We start from the raw sequence: 27,452 nt of genomic DNA, 5'->3' as shown, positions 1-27,452 counted from the left end.
GACTTAAAAACAAAATATAAGGAGATCGATAATGGCTACCATAATGCCTCTTAGCTTCTAAAGAATTGCCCATATCATCAGGCATAATAAAATTGAACAAAACAGTACGGAACAAAACCAATAAAAATAAAAACATTGGCGATATTATAGGACTTCAAAAGAAGGTAATAGTCAAACCAGAATGGATATCATAGTATATCTGATTGTCTTCAAAGTAGTTGCCTATACCCTCAAACTTGATACTATTAAAGAAAATGATAGAATAAAATCAGTCAAAACAAAATAATGAAAGCAATACAGGGCTTCAAATCAAGCTAATAGGAAATGAAAAATGGTTACCATAATATATCCTAATGTCTGTGGAATAGCTGTCCATGCCATCAAATCTAATACAAATAGACCAACTGAAACAGAACAAAACCAAACTAAACAGAACAATGAAAACAATATGGTTTCAAATAATGATAATAGATTAACAATGGCCACTGCCTTCCACTTTTAGACAATTCCTCCCCTTTCACTTTCACAGGATATATTGTACATTTTGGATCCCACTAACTCCTTTAGTTTTTATATTAGGGAGGCAACTCACTATTCACCTATGTGACTCTGAACCTTTTTACCCCTGAGCATGATCTCAGATTGTATCCATTTGCCTACAAGAGCTTCAAGGTTATGTTTCTTTAAAACTGAGTAGTTTCCCATTACATAAAAGCATCATGGCTTTCTAACCAATCTGCAGCTGATGGACAAGCTACCTCCACTTTTTTTTGGTTCCCTGTCACATAAATCATTGTTTTCTTATCTTTGACTTTCAGTCTACAAATCTTCTTTTAGGTTATATAAAGTATATTGATGTAAAATGTAGATGTTATCTCAATTTAGTTGCTTGGGACATGCTAGCTTCAGCTATTGCCTAGTTAAGTTGTATATTGTTATCACTGTGCATCTCTTAGCCCTGATTTATCTAGCCCTTCTTTCCCAAGCTCCAGGTGGTCAGCCAGGGCAGCTTCAATTTCATGTTAGTACAACGCTTAGTCCCAAAGAGCAAAGACATTTGTTTTTCTGATAGCTTAGATAATTTCACGTTCTAGTTTAGCCAAATGAAAAGAATAATCTACTTCCCTGACGTAAGGGGTAACCCATTCCAAATTTTCCAGGACTGTAGTTGCCTATTCTAAAGGAGGAGAGGAGTTAACTTGTTTGGTGGATGAAGTGATCACAGATCCTGGTTTACTCGGCTTTTATTTACACCTATCCTCCCAGCTTCGTTATCAACTGTATCTCTGTCCTGCCTCAGAATTATTCCAACGAACAGTAGTACAAAGAAAATTACTGAGATGTAGTCTCAGAGGTTGTTGCCTCAGATGCAAGGCCTTCCCTTAACTCTTAGGAAAGATTTGCTTGACTCGGAGTAGGAGAATGTGTCTACCAAAGAATAGAGGAAGTTGGGGACCGTCATGCCAAGAAGTAGGGTAGCAGATTCAGGATAACTAAAACCAGAGATGTCAGTTGTGGTTTCTCTTTCCTTTCCATACAGTTTGATATGATTTAGTAATAAATTGGAGGAGTTTGGGCCTTGGAAAATCATGAGTTTGAATCTTGGCTCTGTTGCTTCCTCTAGTTTTTAACTTGAGTGGAATCATTTTGTCTTTCTGTGCCCCTATTTTCTCATGTACAGAAGACAATCAGAGCTAACGCTGTGAGTTATGATGAAGATGAAACAGGCTGATGAATGTATAACATTTACCATAAAGCTTAGCATATATGATTCAGTAAATTGACAGCTCTTGTTTTGCCATGGCACCTAGAAAGGCATCAGTAAGTACTTATTGACCAGTGACTAGGAGAGGAAACAAACCAACAAAAACCACGAATCGCATCGTGAGCATAGATGAGAGTTGCCGTCAATGATGGTGGAACCTAGAGATCAAGAAAGGTGACCTTAGCATTTTGAAACTGAATGAAATGATTTGTCATCCAAGTGAAACTTAGGGGAAAAAAAAACCGCTAAGATGATGGCTTTTATAGAACAATGTGGGGATTGAGAGATATTTAAATCTGAAGCAATCAAAAATGTTTGCTAAACACTTATATTGGGGCATTCAGGTATGACTTGTTAATGGGTTCTACTCCAAGAAACTTAAACTCTATTAGTAAAAAAAAGCATATTAATGGACACAGCTGTTCTGCTGTGTAGTGGGTGTGTGAGCTCTCCATTGCTGTGACAAGAAACCTGAGAATATCAACTTTAAAGAAAAGGTAATGTGCTTTGTTGTGATTTCAGTTCCTGGTCTCTTGACTATACTGCTTTGGGCCTCTGGTACCATAGTACATCATAGTAGGATCAATGGCAAAGAAAATCTGTTTACTTTATGGTGGCTGGGAGAAAAGAGAAAGGAGGAGCCAGAGTCCTGACATTTCCTTCAAGGATGTGTCCTCAATGACCTATCTTCCTCCCACTACGCCAACCTTGTAAAGGTTACAACAACACCACTACCACCACCCCAACTCCGTAACACTGCAGTCTGGGCATAAAGCCATTCACAATGAGTCTTTGGGAATAACCCATACCTAAACTGCAGCAGTAAGTAAAGAATGATAAAGATGTCTATCTTACATGATTTTGGATTGGTTGAAAAACTATTCTAAGAAATGCCAATTGAAATTCTCCAAGGGATTACAAGAAGAAATCTCTTCCAATAAAGTTGAACATGAAAGATTTGATGAGCTGAAGGTCATTATCATCAGGTATTAAATTAGCTGGCTTTTACATGTAGAGAAGATAAGAAAGTGGTAAAAGAGTTGAACACTCCAGATACAGTTTTTCCCTTGTGCTTTTGTTGCCTCCGCTTAGGATATTCTTGCCCTGGCCTTGAGGAGGTGTGATCCCGTACTTCCTTGAGTCTTTCTTTCAAGTCACCTGTCACTGAGAGTTGCACTGCTCCTTGTGTAAAACTGTGGTGCCCACTATTTCCTACTCTGCTCCCTGCTTTGATTTTTTCTTATCACTTGCAACTGCCTAACTATGTTATTTACCCTCGTTATACAGCTATGATTCTCTCTACTGTATTACTTATCTGTATTATTATGTATCTATACTGTATAGTTATCTGTATTATACTGTATTACTTATCTGCTTGTCATGTTTATATCTACTTCCACATTACAGTAGAATACCAGATCCATAGGAGCAGGACTTTCTACCTGTTTTGCTCACTGTTATATTGCCAACATTTGGAATAGTTCCTAGTATGTAGGAGGCACAAATTTTGTGTGAGGGAAGAATCATGAACCAAATAATAGACAGAATATGGGAACTGAACACAGTTTTCAAGCATGCATGTGGATTGGAACATTCATAATATGCGTGCGTGTATGTGTGTGCAGGGGTGAGCACAGGAGAAGAAATTTAGACTGGAAGCTTATGTTGAGAACAAGCTAAGACTTGAAGTCTAGGTCAACAAACTCAGATTTTCACCTGCATATTGTGGAAACTATCAAGGATTTCCACTGGGAATATAATCCGAATAGAGCTCTACTGTAAGAGGATTTATCTGACAGTGTTGTTTGAAGGAGGTGTAAGCACAGAGAAATGTTGGAGTTAAGAACACCATGGTCAGCCATGAATGTAAGCTCCATAAGAGATTATGCTGCACTTAATCAAAGAGAAGGAAGTAGAAAATTAACACAATAAGGGGGATGTTCATGAGCAGGGTATACAATGAGATATAATCTGTAAGAGTTCAAGCTATTTATAAAAGTAATACTAAAGAATGAACTAATTAAATGACCAATACATGCAGTGATTGCTCCACAATTGTTTTAACATTAGTGTTCAGATATGACAATTCTTAGAAATGGAAGGTACTACTCTCTGCTTAGGTACAATTTATCTGCAGGGAAAAGAGTGTTTCTAACTCACTTCTTATTTCACTGTATTTCAGACACTAAGATAACATAATAACCATTTTAGTATCTAGAAAATTTGAGATCTACCTTCTTTTGGGGCATATCTACAGTCACTGCTAAAAGTAAAATACACCTATATTCTCATATTTGATATTTAAGCTCTCTTTCTTTCTATGCAAATCTCCTACTAAGTGGAACTGCAGATTTGCATATTTGAAAAATATATTAGAGGAAGTAAAGAATAGGGCACAGTATTGTCCAAAGCCAAAAGTAAACATCAAAAGGGATTTAAGTCTGGAAATAATAAAGCAAGAGTCCTTTCTTCATTTCCAAGCAACCAAGAACTGCATTTTCAAGTACTTTGATTGCTCTGCATGTATGTATGTTTACAACAAAGAGGGCTACAGAGGACAACTGTACTTTCTCTACAACTCAACTGCTATTCGTGTAGAGTCTGATGGTAATGCTGCTGTCTGGAGTTGTGCAATGGGATGGCCCTGCCTACACGAATGCAGAGAAGAGGGCCAGCTCTGCTCTGATCCTTCCAATTTTTGTATCCTCCCAGGTTTCATAAAGACTGCTGCTTGCTATTAGAAACTAGTTTTTTTTTCAGTCAAGAGATGGAGGGATAGGAGAGGACAGGAGAGGGATGGGGGATGAAGAAAAGAATTGGGATGTTATATACATTTACCAACTCCACTCAAGAAATTTAATCATTATGTATTACAAACATGTACAATAGAAAAGGAAGCAGATGGGTGTTGAGGGGAGGGAGGGAAAATTGCGTGAGAAAAAGAATTAAGATGTGCTATGTACTTCCCACAAAAAAGTAAACATTATATACTGCACATGTGTACTATTAAAGTAAAGTACATTAAAATTAATTGATTTGGGCTATCCCATTAGATAATCCATCAGGGTGAATTTCATTGCCCTCTTCTGTGGATGAAGAGTCAGTGATGCTCTGAGAAAGCATGGGAGACAGTGGCCTGGAAAAGGAGAAAGACTTAAAAATAGAGGAGATGGGGCACAAGAGTGAGAGGGGAGGTTAAAGATTTTTAAAGAGGAAAGATGTATAGAAACACAGATCAGATGAGCCTTCAAATATCAAATGCCAAAGTTAGCCAGACTCCTGCCTGAAAATCTCTGAGAAAGGCATTGTTTTTCTTAACTTATCTTTATCCTTCCCAGCAAACTGACTCACATCAATTCAATTCACTACAGACCGCACACATTTTACATATCGGTGCTGTTACAAATTTCAGAAAAGTGCTAAAAGTACTATTTTATGGCTTTACTTCTCATTTTGAATATTTTCTTTCATTTCCTCCCATTTGCAAAGCCCTGGGTGACATTCCATCAGGAAGTAAGCTTTCCAAGTACTGTCATGTTAGAGCCTTAGGAGAGAACTGATGTGGCCTAGAGTGTTAACAGGAGCGCTCTGTATGATGAGAAATGTATGTTTTCTTTATACTGGCCAACTTTTTCTAGACCAGCAAGTGAAGGTTTTTTAAATATTAGCATGTAGTATATTTAACAAAGTTCTTACTGAGAATCCCACAAAATATGTCTTTCCTGCATATTTTTAAAGCACACAGGCGCTCACCTTGGTTTGTGTAAGCATTCAGTGGTGCATGTTATACTTTACTTTGGCTGATGTGATGTATATTGGAAGGGTGGCTCTTTTCAGACTCCCAGTAAAGTTGGCAAGCTATATACAAAGTTGGCCCAAGGATAGGGTGGCTTGAGTGAGTTCTGTACGAGAACCTTCATGTCTGCTGTACAAACACATGTTTAAATTAACAGTTCAACTCATCACACCCAAACGAGCCCACCAAACTAGCTGAGATCAGGGTTTCATCACCTGTTACTTTAGGCTATTGCTATAACCTATGTTCTAACTGTCCTCAGATTCTAGTCTCGCCCATTCTCTTTCACTCTTCTGCTTGCTTTAATAATCTTAAAATCAGAATTTATTCCCTGTTTAAAAAAAAAAAAAAAAAAAAAAAAACCTTCATTTGCTCCAGGTCATGATGGGGAGCAATCATTTTCTTTGAGAATCAGGGAACCCCCAGAGACATATATCACAATCTGATTAAAGGAATAGTTTAAAGGAATAGTTGGGTAGAAGATATGTGTAGTTTCAAAAGTCATATTTAGCATCAGGGATTTATATTTCCTTCAAAAATTTAAATAACATTTATGAGCTGATTTGTAATTTGCAATGTATTTTTATTAAATATGGGATATGAGGTCAAAACTTCTTCAAAGTCCTGTGTGCTATATAGAAACTTCTAGATCAGCTCCCTATTTTGATATTACTACTCTTAATCATTGATACTGTAATATAGTAAGAGGTTTTTGTGGAACTTTTAGTAATGGTTGTAAAGGTAGACCCATAAACCTCATTTCGAGTATATTATTATAATAATATACACCATTGAGGATGCAAAAATAGAAGGCATCAACAGATCTTGGGAGGAAGTGTTGAAGTTTCTGGAGCTGCATAAAAGGCAAGAAAGACAGAGTTGGATTTGAATCCAATCTTAGACATGGAATTCATAGGGCTTAGAGAATCTTTTTTATATCTCCTGATGACAAGAGAAATGAAAGAGGGTCCATGATACTCTGCCATGATCCTATATGAATGATGACACCATTAGGCAGGACGTGGCACCCAGTCCAAGGAGTAGATCTCCGCATGTCAGAGCTCTGCTTTGAATACATCAAGTGCTAGGTGCTTATGAGACATTTAGGTTGGAACAAGCAGTTGAACTTCCCTAGGAAGGATACCCTGGCTGGAGATACCAATTTGTGGGTGATTAGTGGGAGACATACAAGTAAGTATTGTCTAGAATGACTGTGATGTGAGAAAACACGAGGTCAGAGACAGAACTGCAAAGAATGTCTTCAAATGAAATTTTTAAAATTTAAAATATTTTTTTTTATTTTAAAGAAAAACAATAAAAACAATGGCACAAAATTTCAAAATAACACTGTAGGAGAGTAACAATGGCTAATACATTGTGTAGTGCTATTTTCAAAGTACTTGCTCCTATTATAGCCTATAGGCATGAAAAACGATCAAACAATATAGGCACATACACATTTCTTTTCAGTGAACTAACATCAATCAGTAATGTAATAATCTGAACTGTTTTGTATGCATATATTTATTTCCTTTTCCCTTCTTTTCTCCTCGCTTCTATCCCACTTTCTCTTTCTTTTTGAACAGCTTCCTTCCACTTCACAATATCTATTGCACATTTTTCATTCTATTTACTTTTTCAGCTTCTTAAACTAGGGAGACAATGCAATGTTTACACATGAGACTCTGATTTATTTCACTTAGTATGGTCTCAAGTTTCACCTGTTTCCCTATAAATGTCACAAGATTATCCTTTATAGCTGAGTAGCACTCCATCGCATAGAAATACCACATCTTTTTATCCATTCTTTTTTTTTTGTGTGTGTGTGTGTTTTCATTTTTATCAGTACCAGGGATTGAACTCACGACCGCCTGCTTGCAAGGCAGGTGCTTATGCCGCTGAGCTAAACCCCCAACCCCTTTTTTATCGATTCTTGGGTTGATAGGCATTTGGGTTGTGTCCAAGATTTAGCTCTTATCAACTGTGCTGCTATAAACATGGGTGCACATATATCAATGTGGTATGATGTTTTCAGTTCTTCTGGGAAAACACTCAGAAGGGGAATAGCTGGATTGAATGGAATCTATAATCCTGATTTTTAAGGAATCTCCACACTGATTTCCACAGTGGTTGCACCAGTCTGCACTCCCACCAACAGTGGGCAACAGCCCATGCAGCATTTGTTATTGGTTGATTTCTCGATGATAGCCATTCTTTCTTGGATGAGATGGAAACTCAGTGTTGTTTTAATTTGCATCTTTCAAATGCCCATGATGTTGAACATTTTTTCATTTATTTGCCACTTCCATCGCTTCATCTAAAAAGCACATATTCATCTCAGATGCTCATTAATGGATTGAGTCTTTGAATTTGAGATGGGGGTCTTATTTTTTTCAGTTTGTTATATGTTCTAGATATTAGTCGTTTGTCTGAGGGACAGTTAAAATTTTTTCCCTTTCTGTGGATTGTCTTTTAACTGTTAGTGATTTCCTTTGATGTGCAAAAGCTTTTTTAGTTAAATGAGATCTTATATATATAATTTCTAGTATAGATGGCCTAGATACACTAAACTAGGGGAAAAAAAGAGAGAATCGCAGGCAGAGTGGATCAAGTGGTAGGATCCACCAAGATGCTCTTTATAGGAAATATAATTAACCTGAAGAAGGGTATATGGGCCAAAATCAAATATGAGAAAACAGAACTCTATGTGATAGGGAACCAGAAAGTAATAGGGGCAACTGGATCAGTATTTATGGATAGGTTGGAAAGACAGGCTTTAATAGGTAAAGAAATACAACTAGAGATCAAGTCCAGGAGTGAGGAAGTTTGGAAACACTTAGGTAAATTGCAGGTTGCCTCCCCCAATATAAAACCAAAGGTGTTGGGGAGACCCAAAAATACTCAGTACACCCTGGGGGAGTGAAAGGGGAGGAATAGTCTTTAAAAAGATAGCAGAAGATATTGCTAATAGTGTATCAGGAATTAAAACCCATATTACTCGCACCACTCTGCTTAGATAGAACCTTTTCCATCCCAGTTTGTATACAAGTACTACATCTGAGTGCACAGACAGCTATCCCAAAAATATCAGGATATTGCACAGAAATCATCTTTAATTTCCTATTAACTTAATCTGGACCCCTCTATAACTTATACTGTTATATCATGACTGATCTTAGTTAAATCTGATTTGTTTGATTGCTGCTTGTTATTAACAGATTTTATTCAAAACTGTTAGGTTGATAGTATCAAGACAGAGAGTATAGACAGCTATACTGACAATGACAATGATTCACTATGATAACCCATTCTGACTTGATTACTATCTGTTTTTGTATTTCTATTAATACTGTTATGTACTGATATATTCAATTATACTATGTCTGACGATATAGCCAGTTCTATTGAAGATAACAAGAGACAATACAATAACCATGGTAGAGCTCCTTGTACAGTGGTTTTATATGTCTTTTTCATTTCATGTGGTTATAGGAATATGTTTTGTTTTGTCTTGCTTTGTTTTTTTCTCCCTCTAATATAGAAAAGATAGAAATACATGTCAAGACTCACGCTTGTGTAAAACCTATAAACAGTTTATGAGAACTGATCTTATGACACATGATGAAATGAACAATTGCTTTGAAGGAAAAAAAGGTACCTTTTTTTTATTCCGGAGTATCATGCTGTGAAATTCAGCAATACTATTAATCTTTGTTAGAGCAATTTTAGTTTGCTTTAGTTTATTTAATCTCAACAGAAATGAAGATATGGATAAATGCATACATGTTTAAGTGTATATGATTGATACCCATATTACTAAGTTTTTATTAGATAGTTGAACAGAACCATTTGCAGTTTCCCTGTTTGAATTCTCATTTTGTATGTTCCACTTTTATATCTTGAACAATTATTTGTAAGAAGACAATATGTAAACATCAACAAGTGATTTATTATTGTTTCTTTTTTCTTTGAAAGTATGTACTATTTCTACCCATTTTCCATTTTGTTTTGTCTTTATTTAAATAAAATTTTTAAAAATGAGATCTTAGTTTTTGATTCTTTAAAGTGTTTAACCTACTGTTTGAGTTTTGCTCATAAAGTCTCTGCCTATCCCTATGTCTTCAAAATTTTTATCTATTTTCATTCCCAATAGATTCAGTGTTTCTGTTTTAATATTTAGACCTTTGATCCATTTTGACTTGAGCTTAGTGCATAGTAATAGACATGGATCTAATTTTAGTTTTCAGCTTATAAACAGCCAGTTTTTCCATTGCCATTCATTCAAGAGGCAGTCTTTCTCCAAGTGAACATGTTTGGCCTTTTTGTCAAAAATAAGGTGACTGAGTGTGTTTGTCCTTCTGTCTGCATCTTCTAATCTGTTCTACTGGTCCAAAGGTATGATTTTTGTTTGTTTGTTTGTTTGTTTTGCCAATGCTGATTTTATCATAGTAGTTTTGTACTATAATTTCAAGTAAAGGATTTTGGTGCCTTCTATTGGCCTTTGTTGCCCAGGATTGCCTTTGCTATTCTTAGTCTTTTCTGTTTCCAGATGAATTTCAGGAATGTTTTCTCCAGTTTTGTGAGCTATATTAATGCTATTTTGATTGAGATTGCATTAAAACAGCCTAACAGTTCTGGGAGTATAGCTGTTTTCATTATGTTGGTTCTTCCTATCCACGAGCAAGGACATCTTTCTAATTTCTGATGTCCTCTTCAATCTCCTTTTTCAAAGTACTATAATTTTCAGTATCTAAACCCATTATTTCTTTTGTTAGATTGATTCCCACATGTTTCATTTTTTGGGAATCTGTTTTGAAGGGTGTGGTTTCTTTAATTTAGTTCTCAGTAATTTTTTTGTTTGTGTACAGGAATGCTATTGATTTTTGAGTGTTGACTTTGTATCCAGCTATGCTACTGAATTTGGTTATTAACTCTAGGAGTCTTCTGGTAGAATTTTTTGGGTCTTTTATGTACAGTATCATGTAATCTGTGAATAACAACGGTTTAACTTCCTCTTTTTCTATCCTTATTCTTTTTATTTCTCTCTCTTGCCTAATTGCTCTGGCTAATATTTCCAGAACTATATTGAATAGGAGTCATGATAGTGGACATCCTTGTCTTGTTCCTGCTTTTAGATTGCAAGTTTTCAGTTTTTGTTCATTTAGTATCACGTTGGCTGTTGGTTTGTCATAAATGGCTTTTATTAGTTTGAGTTAAAGTTCTATTCCAATTTTCTGTAGGGTTTTTGTCATTAATGAGTGCTGGACTTTATCAAAACTTCTTCTGCATCTATTGAGATGATCATGTGACTTTTGTCTTTGGCTCTGTTGATATGATGTATTACATTTATTGATTTGTGTGCGTTGAACCATCCCTGCATTTTGGGGATGAATTCCACTTGATTATGGTATATAATCTTCTTGATTTACTGCACTCTATTAGTATCTTATTGATTTTTGCCTAATTATCCCTAATGAATGTTAGGGATTGCATTAAATCAGCCTAAACGTTCCAGAAGTATAGCTGTTTTCACAGCTATAAAGTAAATTTGAGAGATAAATTCTTTTCTTTTTCTATTTAAAACTTTAAAATATAAAAATTTATAAGAAACACCATCTGAAATATCCATAAATGGAATTATGTAAATGTAGTGAGGGCATTATATTTTAATTGAGAATGCAGCTAATCACTAGAAAACAAAAAACATGCTTTGTATCTCTCCATGTACACTCACTGACAGTGGTACAGTGTCAAGCTTGACTTAGAGTTCCCTCAGTGGTTTTTCTATCCCTCTTATTTCTTGGAGGCAGGATTCTATTGATTTCATAAGTCGCAAATTACCTTATTCCAACACCCGATTTTTTCAATTAGAATAATGGGTTCTTCTTCACAGTCATCATATTCATTAGTGTTATGTAAAGTAATTGTGCATCTCACAATCAGCCTGTTCACTGCAAAGGCCAGTGGGACAGTGATTGCTTTGTGCCTCCCCTGTGCCAGCAGTAGGATGCCCTTTGAGTACGTGATGGAGTGGCATGGCCTGCCTTACCCCTTGCCTCCATTCCCAATCTGATCCAAGGGAGTAGATGGAGGAGCCTCAGTCTTGGTAAATCCCACTGCAGAGTAGTAGGAGCTCAGCTCCTCTTAGGCCAAGGCTTTGCAGGCCCCAGAGGGCTGAGGAAAGCAGCCCAGTGATCTCATAAAACACACGACCCTCTCTTCACAGAGAGCCGACCTGTATGCTGAGGGCTGTGTTTGCAAGCTGCAGGCACCAACTGCAATGGGATTTCCTGGGAGGAAACCTGGGGCCCATACCACCTCTAATGGAATTTATTGGAAGGAAGTCTGGTACTTACAGAATCAACAGGAGGTAGAAGGACCAGAGTTTTAAAAAGGACCGGACTGAGGGAACCTAGACACGGGACCTATAAAAGAATCTTGCCATGATGTTGGGCATCACAGCTGCTGCTCTCTGTTGTCTCAAATGAACTGAAATCTCCTCTGTATTTTACCTCCCAGGATCCAAAGGCAAAGCATGAGTTGGGAGCACCCAGTCTGACTTCCCAGATCCTACCTGTGTCCTTGCAACCAGGAGTCAGAGGGTGGGAAAATGCCTCTCCTTGGACTTTGGGGGAAGCAAAGTAGAGTAAGCATGTCACCAATGCAGAATTACTACAAAGGGAACTTTTCTGTAGAAAGAGATTTTAATACTGTATTGCCAAACAATGTCACATACTTCATTGCATCTGGATTTCAAAGTTTGTAAGTCCATCAGAGAACAACAATGATTAGAGGATGGTAGCATACAAAAATTAGCTACAATGGCTTTCCTGTACCATGCACTAGTACAGGAAACTAACTCCTCCAGAGTTCAGGCAACTGGTCAGGCCTGGTGCTACTGAGACTTCAAAAGATCTTAAAGAAAGAGGACAGTGGTCAAAATTTTTCCAACCAATGGGGAATGAATGCTGCAATTGGAGATGGCAGAATATGGATTCTAAGTAAAATAATGTGTCTAAAAGATGCCATTGTTTAAAATTAGCCCTTCAGACTGACAAGTAATTAAATTCTACCACTGGTTTAATTTCTTGTGTGGCTCTGGATACAGGAAGTCATACATGGGTGGTAGTATTTTTTTCCCCTCCAATCTCAGAGGAAATGTAACTGGGAATAAAGTAAGGGCACAACTCATATATCAGTAGTCAGTAGAGGTCTATATAAATCCTTTTACTTAAAGGTTTTTAACTATTTTCAAAATGGTTTCAACAGAAGTAATTCCAATTGCACCAGCAAGGAAACCAGAGTCTTAAGGAAAAATGTACTCTCTTTGCTGAGCAAGGCAAACATATCAGTATGTAGAGAAACAAAACAGTCTCTTGTGTTTTATTTCCTTCACAAATCCACTGAAACACTAACTTTATGTCTTTAAAAGGCTGATACACAAAGAATCTTGTGACTACTAAAAGTTAGTTCCTATAAGTGGCCTGTAACCACTTTAAAAAGGCAAATACTTTTACATTTTTCCATTATTTACAGTATCTTATGGAAATTTTACATATTATAAGCACAACAAATATTTTTGTGTGCTTTTTAAAAACCAGACTGAAAACATTCATTAGAGAATTTTTAAATTTAAGAAATTAGATAAATTATTATTGTCCTGCATATGTCTATGCATAAACTAACAATTGTATTAAAAACTTAGCCCTTTTTGTAGCCAAGCCTTTCACAGAGTAATATTTTTGCAATAAGATCTTGGTGACTTTCTGTCAAGGGGTTTTTAAAATTACTTTTCTAAGAATTAATGCTTAAATTACAAACTTCCTGCCTGTGAAGATGAGAACTCAGTACTCTTTGAGGACGACTAATCCAAAGTCATTGGTAAAACCACCTTCAGTTTTGAAGACAAGATGATAAGAATGGACAGATCAGGCAGGACTGAAAGCATGGTTGTTATCTAGTCTGAGAATAAATGAATGAGTTTAGACTTTGATTCATGGATCTGCAGAATGAGAAGAAAGAACTGATTGTTATTAGCCTTAATTCCCCCAGACCTTCACTAAGCTACTGCCCCTTACCTGAGGTGTTTGGTCAACTATTCCCTCAGTGTGGCCTTTCCATGTCACCATTTTAAACTTTGTCCACCATTTAAAACCGGCTCCTATATTTTGTTCTTTTCATAGATCTTGTCTGGCGAGTAAGTGTGCTTATTGGTTTGTTGTTGTTGTTGTTGTTTTGTTTTGTTTTGTTTTGTTTTGCGGGTTCTCTCTTCTAACCTGCACGGAAGTGCCTTTCCTCCTTGGGGACAGAGACCTCTGGTCATCTTGCTCCCCATCCTACACCTAGTGCTTGGATGGTACCAAGTGCTAATCAGTATTTGTTGACATGTAAATTAAGCTGTGTTGGAAGATTTCTGTCATAAACATTCCCATATTTAAAAAGCAGTTTCAAATCAGTTATTTTATTCAGCAATTCTTCCAACAACAGTATATTTTAAAAGTGGATTTCTGTCCCACTGAAGCAATTAAGAAGACAGATACTGAGGGTTTCTATGGATTGGATAAAACCAAGGGACAAAGAAGTGATGCCTCCAGGCTGGTGCTCAGATTCTTCACTGTCTGTTGCTTCCATTTGAGTTGTGAATCTTTCTGACCACAGAAATTAATGCTTCATACTAAGCATCCTTGATCGCATCTCAAGACAGATTCCAGATCAAAAATTTGGATGTAGCATATACATATTTGATAAATAATATGATCCATTATGGACAGCTCTCCAGGTGTGAAGCCACTCCAGTCTGCCTTCATCTTAACTAATTGTCTAGAATGACCCTATTTCCAATAAGGCTGCATTCTAAAGTACTAATTTCAGCATATAAATGGGTGGAAGAGGGGCGCAATTTAACCCATGACACTGGCCTTATCTCCTTTGTATTTGTAGTATTGAGGAAGAGAAGTGGGTTTTTTTGTTTGGTTTTTGTTTTTAAATGAGAAGCAGTGGGTAGCCCCATTCTTTAAATTGTTTCCATTTTTTTGTCTTTTTCAATTTTATCTTATTTTATTTTTTGCAAGGAAAAGTCAGCAGCAAATTTATTGAATTTCACCTTTTAAAAATACTTTTAACATGTTTGCAGGACATAATGATTACATTCATCCTGGGGAGCTGTTACAGGTGCACAGCGCATCTTAATTCTTTCTTTCATTCCCCTGCCCCTCACATCTCTTCCAACTCCTAGTTCCATTGCCATTTACAAAAGCTCTACTCCCATTTTTCTTCAATTCCTTTTCTTTTCCATTTCTCTTTTACTTCTCCCTCCCTCGCTCCATCTCTTGTGTTCCTTCCTCTCTTGAGAATGATCCTCCTACATTCTATTATCTCTCTTTCAATTTGTTCTTTATTTATATTTTGGTTTTTTCATATGTAAGAGAAACCATGTCAGGTTTATTTCACTTAAAAATATAATTTAACATTATGATCTCTAAGTCCATCATTTAAGTACAAATGCCCCAGATTTATCCTTTGGTGGCAGAGTACTACTTCACTGCACATAAATGCCACATTTTCTTTATTCACTCATTTGCGGTGCGCATATAGGCTGTTTCCAGAATTTATCTATTTTAATTGTGCTTCTATAAACATGGGCATGCATATATCACTGTCACATGATGACTTTAACTCTTTCAAGAAGATAACTAGAAGGAGAATAGCTGAGTCTAATGGAATTTCCATTTTTGCAGAATCTCTATACTGATTTCCATAATGGTTGTACTAGTTGACATTCTGAACAAAAATGTAGAAAGGTTCCTTTTTGCCCCACAGCCTCACCAGTATTTATTATTTGGTTTTTGGATAATAGACATTCTTTTTGGAATGAGAGGGTATCTGGGTGTTGTTTTAATTTGCAATTCTCTAGGGACCAGCAATATCAAACACTTTTTCATGTATTTTTAATTGTGTCTTTTAAACTGTCATGAGAACCTATGAAATTATCTACCTACAGTAAATATAATGTTGTATTCAAAAATTATAAAAAGTAGTTTTAATTCTGTGCATCATTTCATTAACTGAGTTGAATTTTCCTATGATATCTTGGTTGTCTCCTAAATCCCCCATATGGTGGCCAAAGATCTCAAGTGCTCTAGAATCAAAGGGCCTCTGAGAAAGACAAGTGGAAAGAACAGGGCGAATGAGCATCCGTTTTCCAAAGGCAGGAAGGGGACCGCAACATCTGGCTGAGAGCTCACTGGGTCCATTCGTTAATGCTCATTAAATTCACATTAATTCATGAGATTTCTGAATGAGTAAATGCCACTGGGGCTGGCTGCTTTCTCCCAGACCGATGGCACTGACTTTGTGGTCCATTCCTGGTTGTTTACTTACCAATGGCATTTGACCTGGGGTCAGACCTGTATTTAACCCTTTCCTGTAGGTCAAAAATAAATCAATTCGGTGAAAATTAAATTGGAAATGAGTCATCTGCACAGCAGGTGCTCTCTGTGCAAAAAGTGCTCCAGGTGGAAACATTTTGAGATCTGTTCCTGAGCCATCTCTGAAGAAGCGTCAGAGGTCAGGGAGGCAATTCCAAGACATCCCACAAGGCAAAGGCCTGGAGGGGAAGGAGCAGGTGCCCACTGCATGCCGTCTTCACAGCAGCCTGGGGAGACTTTCAAAGAGACCCCTTTTGGAGATAATTTATTCATATATTCATGAACATTTTTCTCAGGCATTCATTGTAGACTGATTTACTTTAGAAGTTGCCCTAAATGATTGGAACTTTACCCTTTACCCCTACCTCCCACTATCAACCAAGACTTTGATTTGAAGAAAGAAAATATTGTGTTTTTCCCTTTCTTTTCTCTAGAGGATGAGGAAGATGAAGAAATGGTGGAACCCAAGCTTGGCAATGATTCAGAACTGGATAACCAAGACAAAAAGCCGGAAGTGAAAGAAGGTATGAAGTAGGACATAAACTAATTATTTTATTGTTTGTTTCCTTTTACCAAATAAGAGATGATAGAGGCAAATAAATTTATATCCCCAATAAGGAGAGTTTTGATAACTATTTAGTGAGTTACACTTAGCAACACAATCTCTAAATTTATTTCTTGATTGATAGCAGTGAATGAAATGAAACCATTTGCAATTCTACTCAGCCCAGTAACGTTACTACTAAATAGCGATAAAATAAGCAACATTAATTATCATGCTGTATAATTCACTTATATTCTCTAGGATAACAATAAAGAGGACAAATATAATTATTTTACCAACAGATTATGAAGTTTTCATGTATTTTGCATAGAAATATTGAGTGATCAACCCCAACTAATATTGAAAGCTTTCCTCCACAACTCTAACAAATTTTTATGTATTCAAGTGATAATAGGAGGTAACATTTATTAAGAGCTTACAGATATATGTGGCTGTCTCCTAAATAGTCTACAAATATTTTCTACTCCTCAGAATGTCTTTTTGAAATATACACTATTATTAACTCTACTTTATAGGCAGAGAACCAAGAAGAGGAAGGTTTAAAACTCACCCAAGGGTATATAATTTATAAACATGAGGCAAGATTTATGATTGAATACAAAACCTGTACATTTCATAATTACATCTTCATAACATTTGCCTACAAATCCAATTCTTTATTACTTTGAGACCTCCAGCATAGGAGAGAATTTTGAAATTGTCATTTCTGCTGAAAAAAATGAAGCATGATACCAGAGAAATGGGTGTAGAGAAACTGCTCTTCCATCTTTGCAGCTGAATTTCTCATGTAGAGATTTACATAACTCTAATGGGATGTTCATTCGATTTATCAATTTTAAAAATGGCCTTGGCAGTGCACAGCATGCCCCAGGAACTTTTGTAGGAATCAGTGGGTACTGATCCTGAATCCTTCCTTCAATCCCTTGTGCTCTCATGGGAAACATTTGTGTAGCCTGAACATTTGTTACAGATTACATCCACTTAAATGTTTGCATAGATATCACATGATGTTAAATGAGACAATTTTTAATTGCTAAGAATCACCACATATTTAGAATCACTTGAAGTTTTCCTAACTGTGTATTTAATTTGCTTTGATTTGTTTTATGCAAATTCAGTTACCTAAAAGCCATTTCAGGGTAGTAAAAAAAAAATAGCAAAGGCTCTGGACCCAGATTACCCAGGATCAAATCTTGGCTATGCTTCTTATTATCTGTGTGATCACTGCTGACAAGCTTAGGTTACCTTTTCCTGACCTCCGTTTCCGCATCTGGTGAGAAATGGTAACACCTACCTCCCAAAGCTTTTTACAAAACTTACAGGGGTTAGTATAGAATGTTATCACAGTTACAGAAAGAGAAAAAGTAAGTTAGGATCTATAAAAATATGTTCTTTTACCTTTTGTAAAATCTGCTTAAAGCTACTGGGTGAGTGGAACTAGGGTATTTTCTTAGCCCAGGCTCCCAGTCACTATCTCCTCCTCCACTACCTGTCTCCAAATGATCTTCCCTGCCACAGCAAAGTAACTTCCTCCAGCTTGCAGTGAAAGCATCCCTCAGTCTTAACTGTTACCCATACTCCATGGAACTGATTAAAAAAAAAAAAAAAAAGTTAGAAAGAACATTTCCTGTTACCACTTCACTGTGTGCCTTTTTCTCCATTAATGGCTTTTCTGCAAATTAGCACATAATGGGTTAAAAGCATGTTTATGTTGGCATCCAGCTATCTGGCTTTTATTTATTTTTTTTTAAAGGAAGACAGTATTTTGCAGTTTTAAAAGAATCTCTAGCAGATATAATCGTGGCGCCATTCACAGACCAGTGTAGTAGTCAGGGTTGTGTCAGCACTTCCATTATAAACCCTGCATTTCAGGGATTTATTACTTAGCCATAAAAATTTGCTCTGGGCTGAAACTTGACATACACAGTTTCTACCCAGGGAACACATTTTTGAGAAATCTGTTTGATGCTTTTTAAATTTTTTTTTTTCTTGTTGGAATGAAAGGGGAGGAAAGTGGTGAGGGAGACATAGAAGAAAGTCAGTACTCACTACCTTTGGACAGTTTTGCTCATGTGATGTCAAAATACATTAAATAGCAGAAAAAATGTAGTTTTGATCTATCAATGTTTTCATTTTTATCTGGAATATGTCAGGAAAAAACCTGCAAGGATGTTTGAGCTTTTAATTAAAATTTAGGGAACTTTTGTATGTTAGTGGCTCAGTGTCTTCCTATTAAGGGAGTCAAAACAGAACCCTAACTCTTGTAAATACAAATTAGTTCCTAACCCTTTCAGTAACTCTGAAGGAGTCCCCTGTATTAATTCAGTTTGGCTTCTTTGCAGCTGTTTATGAACTGATTTTACTATTTGACTCCCCTCAGAGCTACTGTTCCAAGTTAATCTTATTTTTTTCCTGACTGTGTAGGTTCACTTATCTTTTAGATACCCTTACAAAAATATTTTTAAATGTAGCTTTTTATGCTGAAATTTAATACTGTATCATTGAAACAAGGCCGAGCACTTCTGAAGTAGGCATTTTTAAAATAACTTGCAATATAAAATGAGGTTATTAAAATACTCAGTTTCAATTGTGGACATCATTATGAGCATTGTATTTTTACACAGGCAAAAATTCCAAAAACTTTAGGAGCCAAAACATAAAACGTATAGTAAAAAGGGGCAATTAAAGAAAAATTGATAAAGTACATACTAGATGAATAAGAAAACTAAAGAAAAAACAGCAAATAGGATGGAATCATCTTGAAAGATAAACAAAAAGTATTTTCATATCTAAAATTAACATAAATTAACATTATACAATCAAAAGAACTAAATGAAACTCTTAAAACTTCGCTCTTTCTACCTGAACCCTTTTCAAAATTCTGTTTTGTTTTTATTTTGCTTGGATTTGTCTCTGTATATGAGAGAAATAAGAGATATTTGTCTTTCTATACCTAGCTTGCTTCACTTATCATGACGTCTTTCAGTTCTATCAATTGTCCTAAAAATAACAGGATTCCATTTCTTTACGGCTGAGTAGTATTCCACTGTACATATAGATCATTTCTTTATGCACTTATCTGCCAATGGGCACCTAGGCTGATTGAGAATACTGTATTGGCTATTGTCAATACTGTCCAAATAAACACGGATATGTAAGTATTTCTTTTGAACATTAAATTCACATCCCTTGCATATATACTCCAAAATAGTATAGCTGGATCATGCCATAGTTCTACTTTTAGTTTTTTGAATAGTAAAAGGCACTTTACATGTATGAAGTATTATTAACTGGCTACTATCGAAAGAAATATGTTGTACTGTGAAACCAACCAATATTATAACCCAAATATTGTAATCCCTAATCTCCTCCTCCTCATAGTTCAGAAAGCTTATATTTGTAATCCCACTAAAACGTTACTGGAATCCTGGAAAGTTAATTCCAATCTAACACTTCCAGTCCAACCCATGGCAAGAATAAAGACACTAAGACATATTCAAAGTCATGGGCAGCCAAGGAGTCCAGGTGAGGATACACGAAACAAAGGCCCTAATGCAACGCCTCCCCCAGAATTTATTATCTCACGAAGAAGGGAGTGGCTTGAGGAGGAGTGACAGTGAGAATGGCATGAAATAGATGAACCACGGAGCTGAGCTGGCCAGGTAAAGAACAAGCACCTCTGTACTATGCAGAGAGGATATGCAGAAAGACCAGTTTGCATAATCCAATTAGGGTGGCATTTGAATGATCTAGGAGGCTGTTACTTCAGTTTTCGATATGTATGTAACTTCTGTGCTCAGAGAAGTCACAGCCTCAAGCCCGGTTGACATTCCTGGAGCTATATGGCTCTGCCACCCCACTGTACTCAACTGTTTAGGGGGAACATGATGCAAGAAAACAGGAAACTTTCAGCCTGCCTCAACTCATATCAGTACCTCAGTTAGCCTTATTTGCATTGCTTGAAGCCAATCAAAAGGAGAAGAAACTAGTTTAGCCAGCTCTGCACATATCAGTACATAGAGACAGGGCACAGTTTAATGCACAGGTAATTGCTCTACATTCAGGAAGAACCATCCACTTGGTCTACAAACCAAACCAATTGAAGCTCCACCCTATATTACGTTTTGCTAAACTTATAAGAAAAATAAAGTATTGTTGTCTCAGTTGCTTTTTCATTGTGTTGTGTTGTGTTGTGTCACTGAGACACAATACCTGATACTCATGTCCCAAAGAAGGGAAGATTCAAGTTTGGCCCACAAGTTTAGGTATGTCAGTGTGTGGCCTCCGAGGCAGCAACAGCATATGGAAGGGTCAGGGTGGGAGATAGCAGCTCAGCTCACAGAAGCAGAGAGCAAGAGGAGCTGAGGAAGGAGAGGAACCCTTCCAGTGTGCACCCCAGTGGCACCCCCTCCCCCTAACAGATCTTTAGTGGATCCATTTAGTGATGAGGATAGTTTGCAGGGATCTAGTCACCTTCCAGACATCCCACTTCTAAACACAGGAGGTTTTTAAGGAACACTTTAAGTCTAAACTACAACAGTTATCCATGCTTTTGTTTTGTTCTGGTATTTTTTTGCTATTAAATCAGTTCCTATTTTTTAAATCATGAACTTATTCAAAACAATTCATTATGTCTCAAGGGTAGGAAAAAGTTTCAGAAACATGTGTCAGGGAAAATTTGAGGTTCTTCCTGGGGCAAAACAATCCTGATTATATCTATTTAGTTCTGGATTGTACACTTTGTGTATTCCACTAATCAACCTTTTTCAAAGTCAAGAGAGGTTTTATTTCTGAACATATCTTTTGGTTGTGGTTCTGGGGTATTTTGTTATATTTTCATTATATTGTAACAACACTTAGAAATTTTAAGATTTTTAAATAATGGGAGCTTTTTAAATCAAAAATAACCACAACTCTCTTTATTTCATAAGCTGAATATTGTTATGACTTTTAAAAAGTACTCATCTGCACATGCATGTTATTATTTGATGCCCACAAATCATGTCATTTGATCCCTATTAGACATCAAAGCTTAGTATAACATATCTCCTTTATTTTGTCTCAATGGCAATTTAATTTCAGGCCAAATATTGTATTGTCAAGCATAATTTCTGGAGAGGCTACTGCTTCACCTACCCGAACTCAGCCTCTGCAAATGTGCTTTGATCAGCCATTTATGTGTCTCTTAGAAAAGAGGTTGTGTGTCTTGAAAGCTTAGATCAAAGTGACAATAAGCTATAGAGAAGAAAAAATTACAGAAAATTACACAGATACTATTTTTTTATTCAAGGTAATGGACCTGTAAGGGAAAATGTGGGTGAAATAGAAGTGGCTCAAAAAGATAAACACAAGACTAGCAAGATTTTTTTTTTTATATCACACACAACAACAACAACAAAGTAAAGGAAAAGTTCCTACTTTTTTCTTAATTTCAATTGTGTCTCGGGTCATCCATTAACAAGGCGGAGTAAGTCTTTTTAAATAAGATATCCTGTTGACCCATACTATCCTTGTTAAAAGAAGTTGTTTTGTTTTGTTTTGTTTCCTTTTTTGAGACAGGGTCTCATTATGCAGTTCAAGCTGACCTTCAGCTCATCTTGTAGCCCAGGCTGTTCTCAAACTTGCAAAGATCCTCCTGCCAAAGCCACCCAAATTCTGGGATTACAGATATGTACCACCATACCCAGTTTAGAAGTTTATTTATGAATGTTAAACAAAACAAAATATGTCTGGCATTTTGTTGTTGTTTTGTTTTGCCTGGTTACATTAAGTTACATTTTATTGTATTATTGGGTGAGGTAATCCAAACAAGTTTTGGAAAATAGACTTTTGAGTTACTACTTAACTAGTAACCATTGAAAGCTTAACTCTTTGCTCAGTATATTTATCTTTAACCCTTAAACCATACTGATGTGAAGATCTCATTACCCCCATTTTATAGATAAAACTGCTCTTTAGAAAGCTTCACTTTACGGGTTGATAAATCAAAGCTAGGCAATGGCAGAGTCAGTACCTGAGTCGATGTTGGTTTTGCAGAGTTCATGCTATTTATGGCCCCTGCCTATTTCTATAATACCTAGCCAAAGTCTGAGGCTATGTATTGCCAGCCTCACTGTTTCTTAAACTGGTGTCTGGGCAACACTGCCCAGCAGAAGTTGACAGAGTTTTGGGACAGCCCCAATATATACTGGCAATTTTAGGACTCTGGAACCCCCGTCAGCAAAACAGTATTTCTCACATATTAAGGCATGCTTTAAACTATAGGGCGACCTTTCTGTGGAGGTCTCTTGCTGTAGTCAATGAGTCACATTTTGTCATGCTGTTACTCAGCATTTCTTAAGGTGTGAAGCAACTACATGAGAATCATTCTAATTCCTTGATTTTTAAGTCCCTCTAGAACCCCTGCATCATGGTTTGACACAGAGAAAAGGAAGTTATGTTATGAAGGGAGAGATGTTATGAACATTAAAAGTTTGAGATCCACTAATGTGACACTACAGAAGACCTTCTTTACAGTTCATATTTGTTTGGATGGTGCCTTCAAGATACCATTAAACAAATCAAATACATCTAGAGAAGATTAGGCTGCAAAGCATCCTATCTAAAAGCTTTCTCTGACCACATGGCCAGGTAGAAACTGATCCTGTATATGGAGATGGACAGGGAAGTGTCTGGGAAACTCTGCCACCAGGAATGCACCTGTGATTTTAAAGTATGACTGCCCTCCTGCAAGTTAAGGTTCAGGCTTCTCTGTGTACTTAAAAGAGCAATCAATCAATCAATCATTCATGGAGTGCTTTCTGCACAGGAGTTGAACTGGGATTCCTCAAGAACTGCAAAAGCTCAGCTGACAGTTTCTATCCTTTAGGGCTTTCAGTGTGAGGAGGTTCTTCATCACTCCCTCACAGCTTTATGCAAAAATATGCTTCTGAAAGAAGGTTATGTAACCAGTTCGTGACTCAGAGGTGAACTAACTTTCAGCCTGTGAGACGTACTGCAACTTACTTCATCTCTCTGTCTCACTTTGCATCTTTACATTCAGATTGATAACATTAATCATATTAAAAGAATGACATCAAAGTAATTGTAGAGTGTTTTATAAAAGCATTTCTTTGCTCCATGTTTGTCTACTCTTGATATCAGCTAAAAGGCTGAGAAGCCATGTTCCATGTTTGTTCAAGGGCAGAAGATATCTTAGATGAAAGCAAGTTTGGAAAGACATATTTAGATTTTTTAATGCAATTTTATAGCAATGTCAGCCTACCAACTAACCATCCAAAATAAATAATTTTTTTCAATAGAAAGAAGATTGGTAAACACCTAGGTCATGTCATAGATTGTTCCTAATATTTTTCAACATATATGGCATCATAATAGCATCTAATGTTGTATAGCATTATAAGTTTATACTACTATGGTCTATTTTAGTTCTTTTTAAAGTTTCAGTTGTAAAGAAAATTACATTTAGACCTGATTACTAAAAGCACACCAATTTATTTTCATTTGTAGTCATTTTCAACTCTTCAAAATTGTAATTAGGCTATATGTGAAATCTTTCTGTGGGAATGTCTGCAGAAGTCTTTGGTGTGAATTTAAGAACAATTTAGAATCCATATTAACAATGTTTTATTTCGTGTGGCATATCGCTCCTTTGATAAGCCATCTCTTTCAAGAGTTGGAGTTTTCTTGAAAAATTTTTAATTGACTCTTTTCTCTTTCTTTCTTAACAATTTTTTTTTTTTTTACGTAAAAAGCCCCTCCCAGGGAACTGACAGAAGAAGAAAAACAGCAGATTCTTCATTCAGAAGAATTTCTCATCTTTTTTGATCGAACAATACGAGTGATTGAAAGAGCACTGGCTGAAGACTCTGACATCTTTTTTGACTACAGTGGCAGAGAGTTAGAAGAAAAAGATGGGTTAGTCTCTTGTGTACTTGTAAAACTATATAGTATGATAAATTATCTGTTGTGCTTGGAGTTTTTATTGTTGGTGTTGTTAAGAGACAGCTAATGCTATGTTGCTTGGGTTGGCCTGAATTTCTGACCTCAAATCATCCTCCAGCCTAACTCTCCCAAATGCTGGGAATACAAGGATGAACCACTGTACCTGGCTTTATCTGTTGATTCTAAGTCTGCTTATGCACTGAGTAGGCAAACTGTGGGTTTACCAAGTCAGAAAAGGATGAGATTCCAGGACTGATCTTGCAGTTTTTCATATGGGATTTGGTTATAACTTGTGGCTTAAACTTTCCTTGTAATTATCAGGTGCCTGTGTGAAATGATTTTGAACTTGATAGCTGGGCCACAGTTCAGGTGATAGAGACCGGAGGAGTCACATATATTTTCTTTTGACTAAACAGCCCATTAAAAGCAGCAAATGGTGATATTTGTTTACTGCATCTTCTACTCTTGATGTCTAAGCAAACAGGAAACTGAGGAAAATAAGCATGAGATGTAAGAGAATTTCACCGATGTGGAAGACAACAAACAGAAAGTTTTTCCTTACTTAAGTAATGGAACAGAAGTACCTTTTAGAAGATGAATAGGACAAGGATACATTAATAGATAAAATAAACAACTAGTCAATAAAAGAAAGGGCCTGAATGTCTTTTGCTGTGACTATAGTACATGTGCTGGGAAACAGTAGGCATCCACCACCATCGTGGAATAATAGGAGACACTTCAAAAGCCTTATAAGAAAGAAACAGCTGATTTATTTTAGCTAGTTTTCTTTTGTCCAAGAATAACACATGAAGGAAGAATCACTTGCCTTTTTCATCAGACCTGATTTTTTTTACTATGTCTAAAATTCAGATGCATTCTTAAAGGACAATATCATATCATCATTGAGGTGCTCAAAAAATGAATCAGAGGCTCTGAAAACAGTTTCAAAAGACAATTCTAAAAATGTTCCCAACAGTTGGCAGCATCTTTAGACTACTTTGAAAGACAACAATATTTTGAATATATATGCCCTGCAATGTTTGTTTTGTTTTAAAAGCTATTACTTTGGGCTCAGTTGATTTTGTTGCTGTTATTAACTTCTGGGTAGCTGGGTTCCTGCAAGAGTTAAGTGTGTGCTTCTGAGTTTGTGAGGCTGCAGCTGAGGAAGGGTTAGCAGGAAGGAAAACACATAGGAGGTCAACTAATAGAGCACAAAGCTGTAGTATAAAGACAAGTCACCCAGTCTGAACAGAGTTGTACAACCTAGTAAAGCAATGCAAATGAACACAGGAATGGAGAATGTAGATAGTTGTAATGTAGAGTCAGTCACTACCCATACAAGTCTCCATTTCTCAATCTAAGCACACAGTCTTGTGGAACAATTTTATGACCAGCACAAAGTTCTTCAAAGGTGGTGTTAGGGCCAATCAAGTGTCAGCCAAGTAAACACTGGCTGAGGTGCCATTGTCCTAGACCTAAATCTGTTTTGGTCCATGACAGATGATAAGCAGCTGGAACACATGTGATGAATTCTTCACTGTGAATCCTGTCTATTTCATGGTAGCAATTAACACCTACCATTGAGCAAGGAGGCACCAGTAGAGCCAATCAGAATTCACAAGTTAGTAGAACCATGCGTATCATTTTCTGGTCTAATAACTGTGGTATGGATATGCTGTGCTCTTTTGATGGCAGTTAGATTTTTAATAAATGGTGCTTCCATCTAAAGCAAATTTGCTGGAGGAAAATGCTTCAAGGTGGGAACCTGAAACAATTCTGACATTTCTTACCAGCTTAAAACAACTTACAGTCAACTCTTCCTAAAGTAGATCATCTTTAGTTTATTTACTTGTGATCAGAGTTTGTTTCCTAGATTAATGTTTTGGCTTCAGAGAGTATTCTGTGCTATACCTTTGCCACTTTACTTTTTCCTATCTGGGCAACATAGAGATGAAGCCCCACGTGGAAGCATCTTATTTACCTCTGCTGTCTAAACTCTCCTAGGGATGTTCAGGCTGGAGCCAATCTGTCTTTCAACCGTCAGTTTTATGATGAGCATTGGTCTAAGCATCGAGTGGTCACTTGTATGGACTGGTCTCTCCAGGTAAGAATTATTGCTGGCATGGGACAAACTGGGCTTGTATTCTAATGGCATTTTTATTTAAAAAATAAGAGTTTCGTTTTCCACTTTAAATATGTTTTCTAGCCTATAGTTTGCTTCTTTCTACCTATTGGTTTTCTTTCTCATTTTCTGAGAAACTTTTAGTCCTCCATTCAGTTATATGTATTTGAGTACCTACTGTGTGCTGGGTGCCAGACAGGGAACCAGACTACTCTCTTGATAAGACTGTACTCTTTAAGGTTATGAATGATTTCCTGTTTTTCAAATCCTGGGGACATTTTTAGGCCTTTGTTTACTCTGACATCTCTTTGTTAACCAGGGTAGTTGACTTCCCTGTACTTACAGCAGCAACCTCTTTCCACTGAATTATTTCTGCTCAACTCTACAGAGCTTCTAGCTCTCTGACTTTTTGAAGACTTCTCTGTTTATGTTCTCAACTTCTACCCTCTTCCATCATTGTGAATTCAATCACAGTATGGACAGCCTGTTTATATTTCTAGCCAGTTCCTCATCTTACTGGAGATTGAACCCAGAGTTCTTGTGCTGAGCTGCAGCTCTACCCTTTTAAATTTATTTGTTTTAATTTTATCTTACTTTATATTTTGGAGATGACTTTTTGCTAAGTTACCCAGGCCAGGCTCAAGCTTGTGATCCTCCTGCCACACCATCCCAGAGTGATGCGATCACAGGCACACATCACCACAACAAGCTCTGATTCCTCCCCCATATCATGATAGAGATTGGATGTTTATCATCTTACACTTATTATTTCCTTTAACTATATTTTCTAATACACTCTATGAATATCTTCTTAGATTTTTCTCTCTGAGTAT

At 36.6% G+C, this 27,452-nt stretch overlaps 1 protein-coding gene across 10 annotated transcripts in view; it reads left to right on the top strand.

The window, feature by feature from the left end:
- Positions 1–27,452, top strand: part of Dync1i1 (dynein cytoplasmic 1 intermediate chain 1) — a 306,856-nt gene that overhangs the window by 171,525 nt on the left and 107,879 nt on the right. For all 10 annotated transcript variants that reach the window (XM_063242471.1, XM_063242461.1, XM_063242475.1 and 7 more), the window contains 3 exons: positions 16,423–16,512; positions 24,308–24,470; positions 26,502–26,601. In XM_063242471.1, the coding sequence (XP_063098541.1) occupies positions 16,423–16,512; positions 24,308–24,470; positions 26,502–26,601 (353 nt within the window). The remainder of the gene's footprint in view (positions 1–16,422; positions 16,513–24,307; positions 24,471–26,501; positions 26,602–27,452) is intronic.

The sequence above is a fragment of the Cavia porcellus genome, unplaced genomic scaffold (genome assembly GCF_034190915.1).
Source record: "Cavia porcellus strain 051 isolate PalLab524CR breed Dunkin Hartley unplaced genomic scaffold, mCavPor4.1 scaffold_2, whole genome shotgun sequence".
Classification (NCBI taxonomy): Eukaryota; Metazoa; Chordata; class Mammalia; order Rodentia; family Caviidae; genus Cavia; species Cavia porcellus.
The sequence above is the reverse complement of the archived record's forward strand: the minus strand, read 5'-3'. Positions and strand labels throughout refer to the sequence as shown.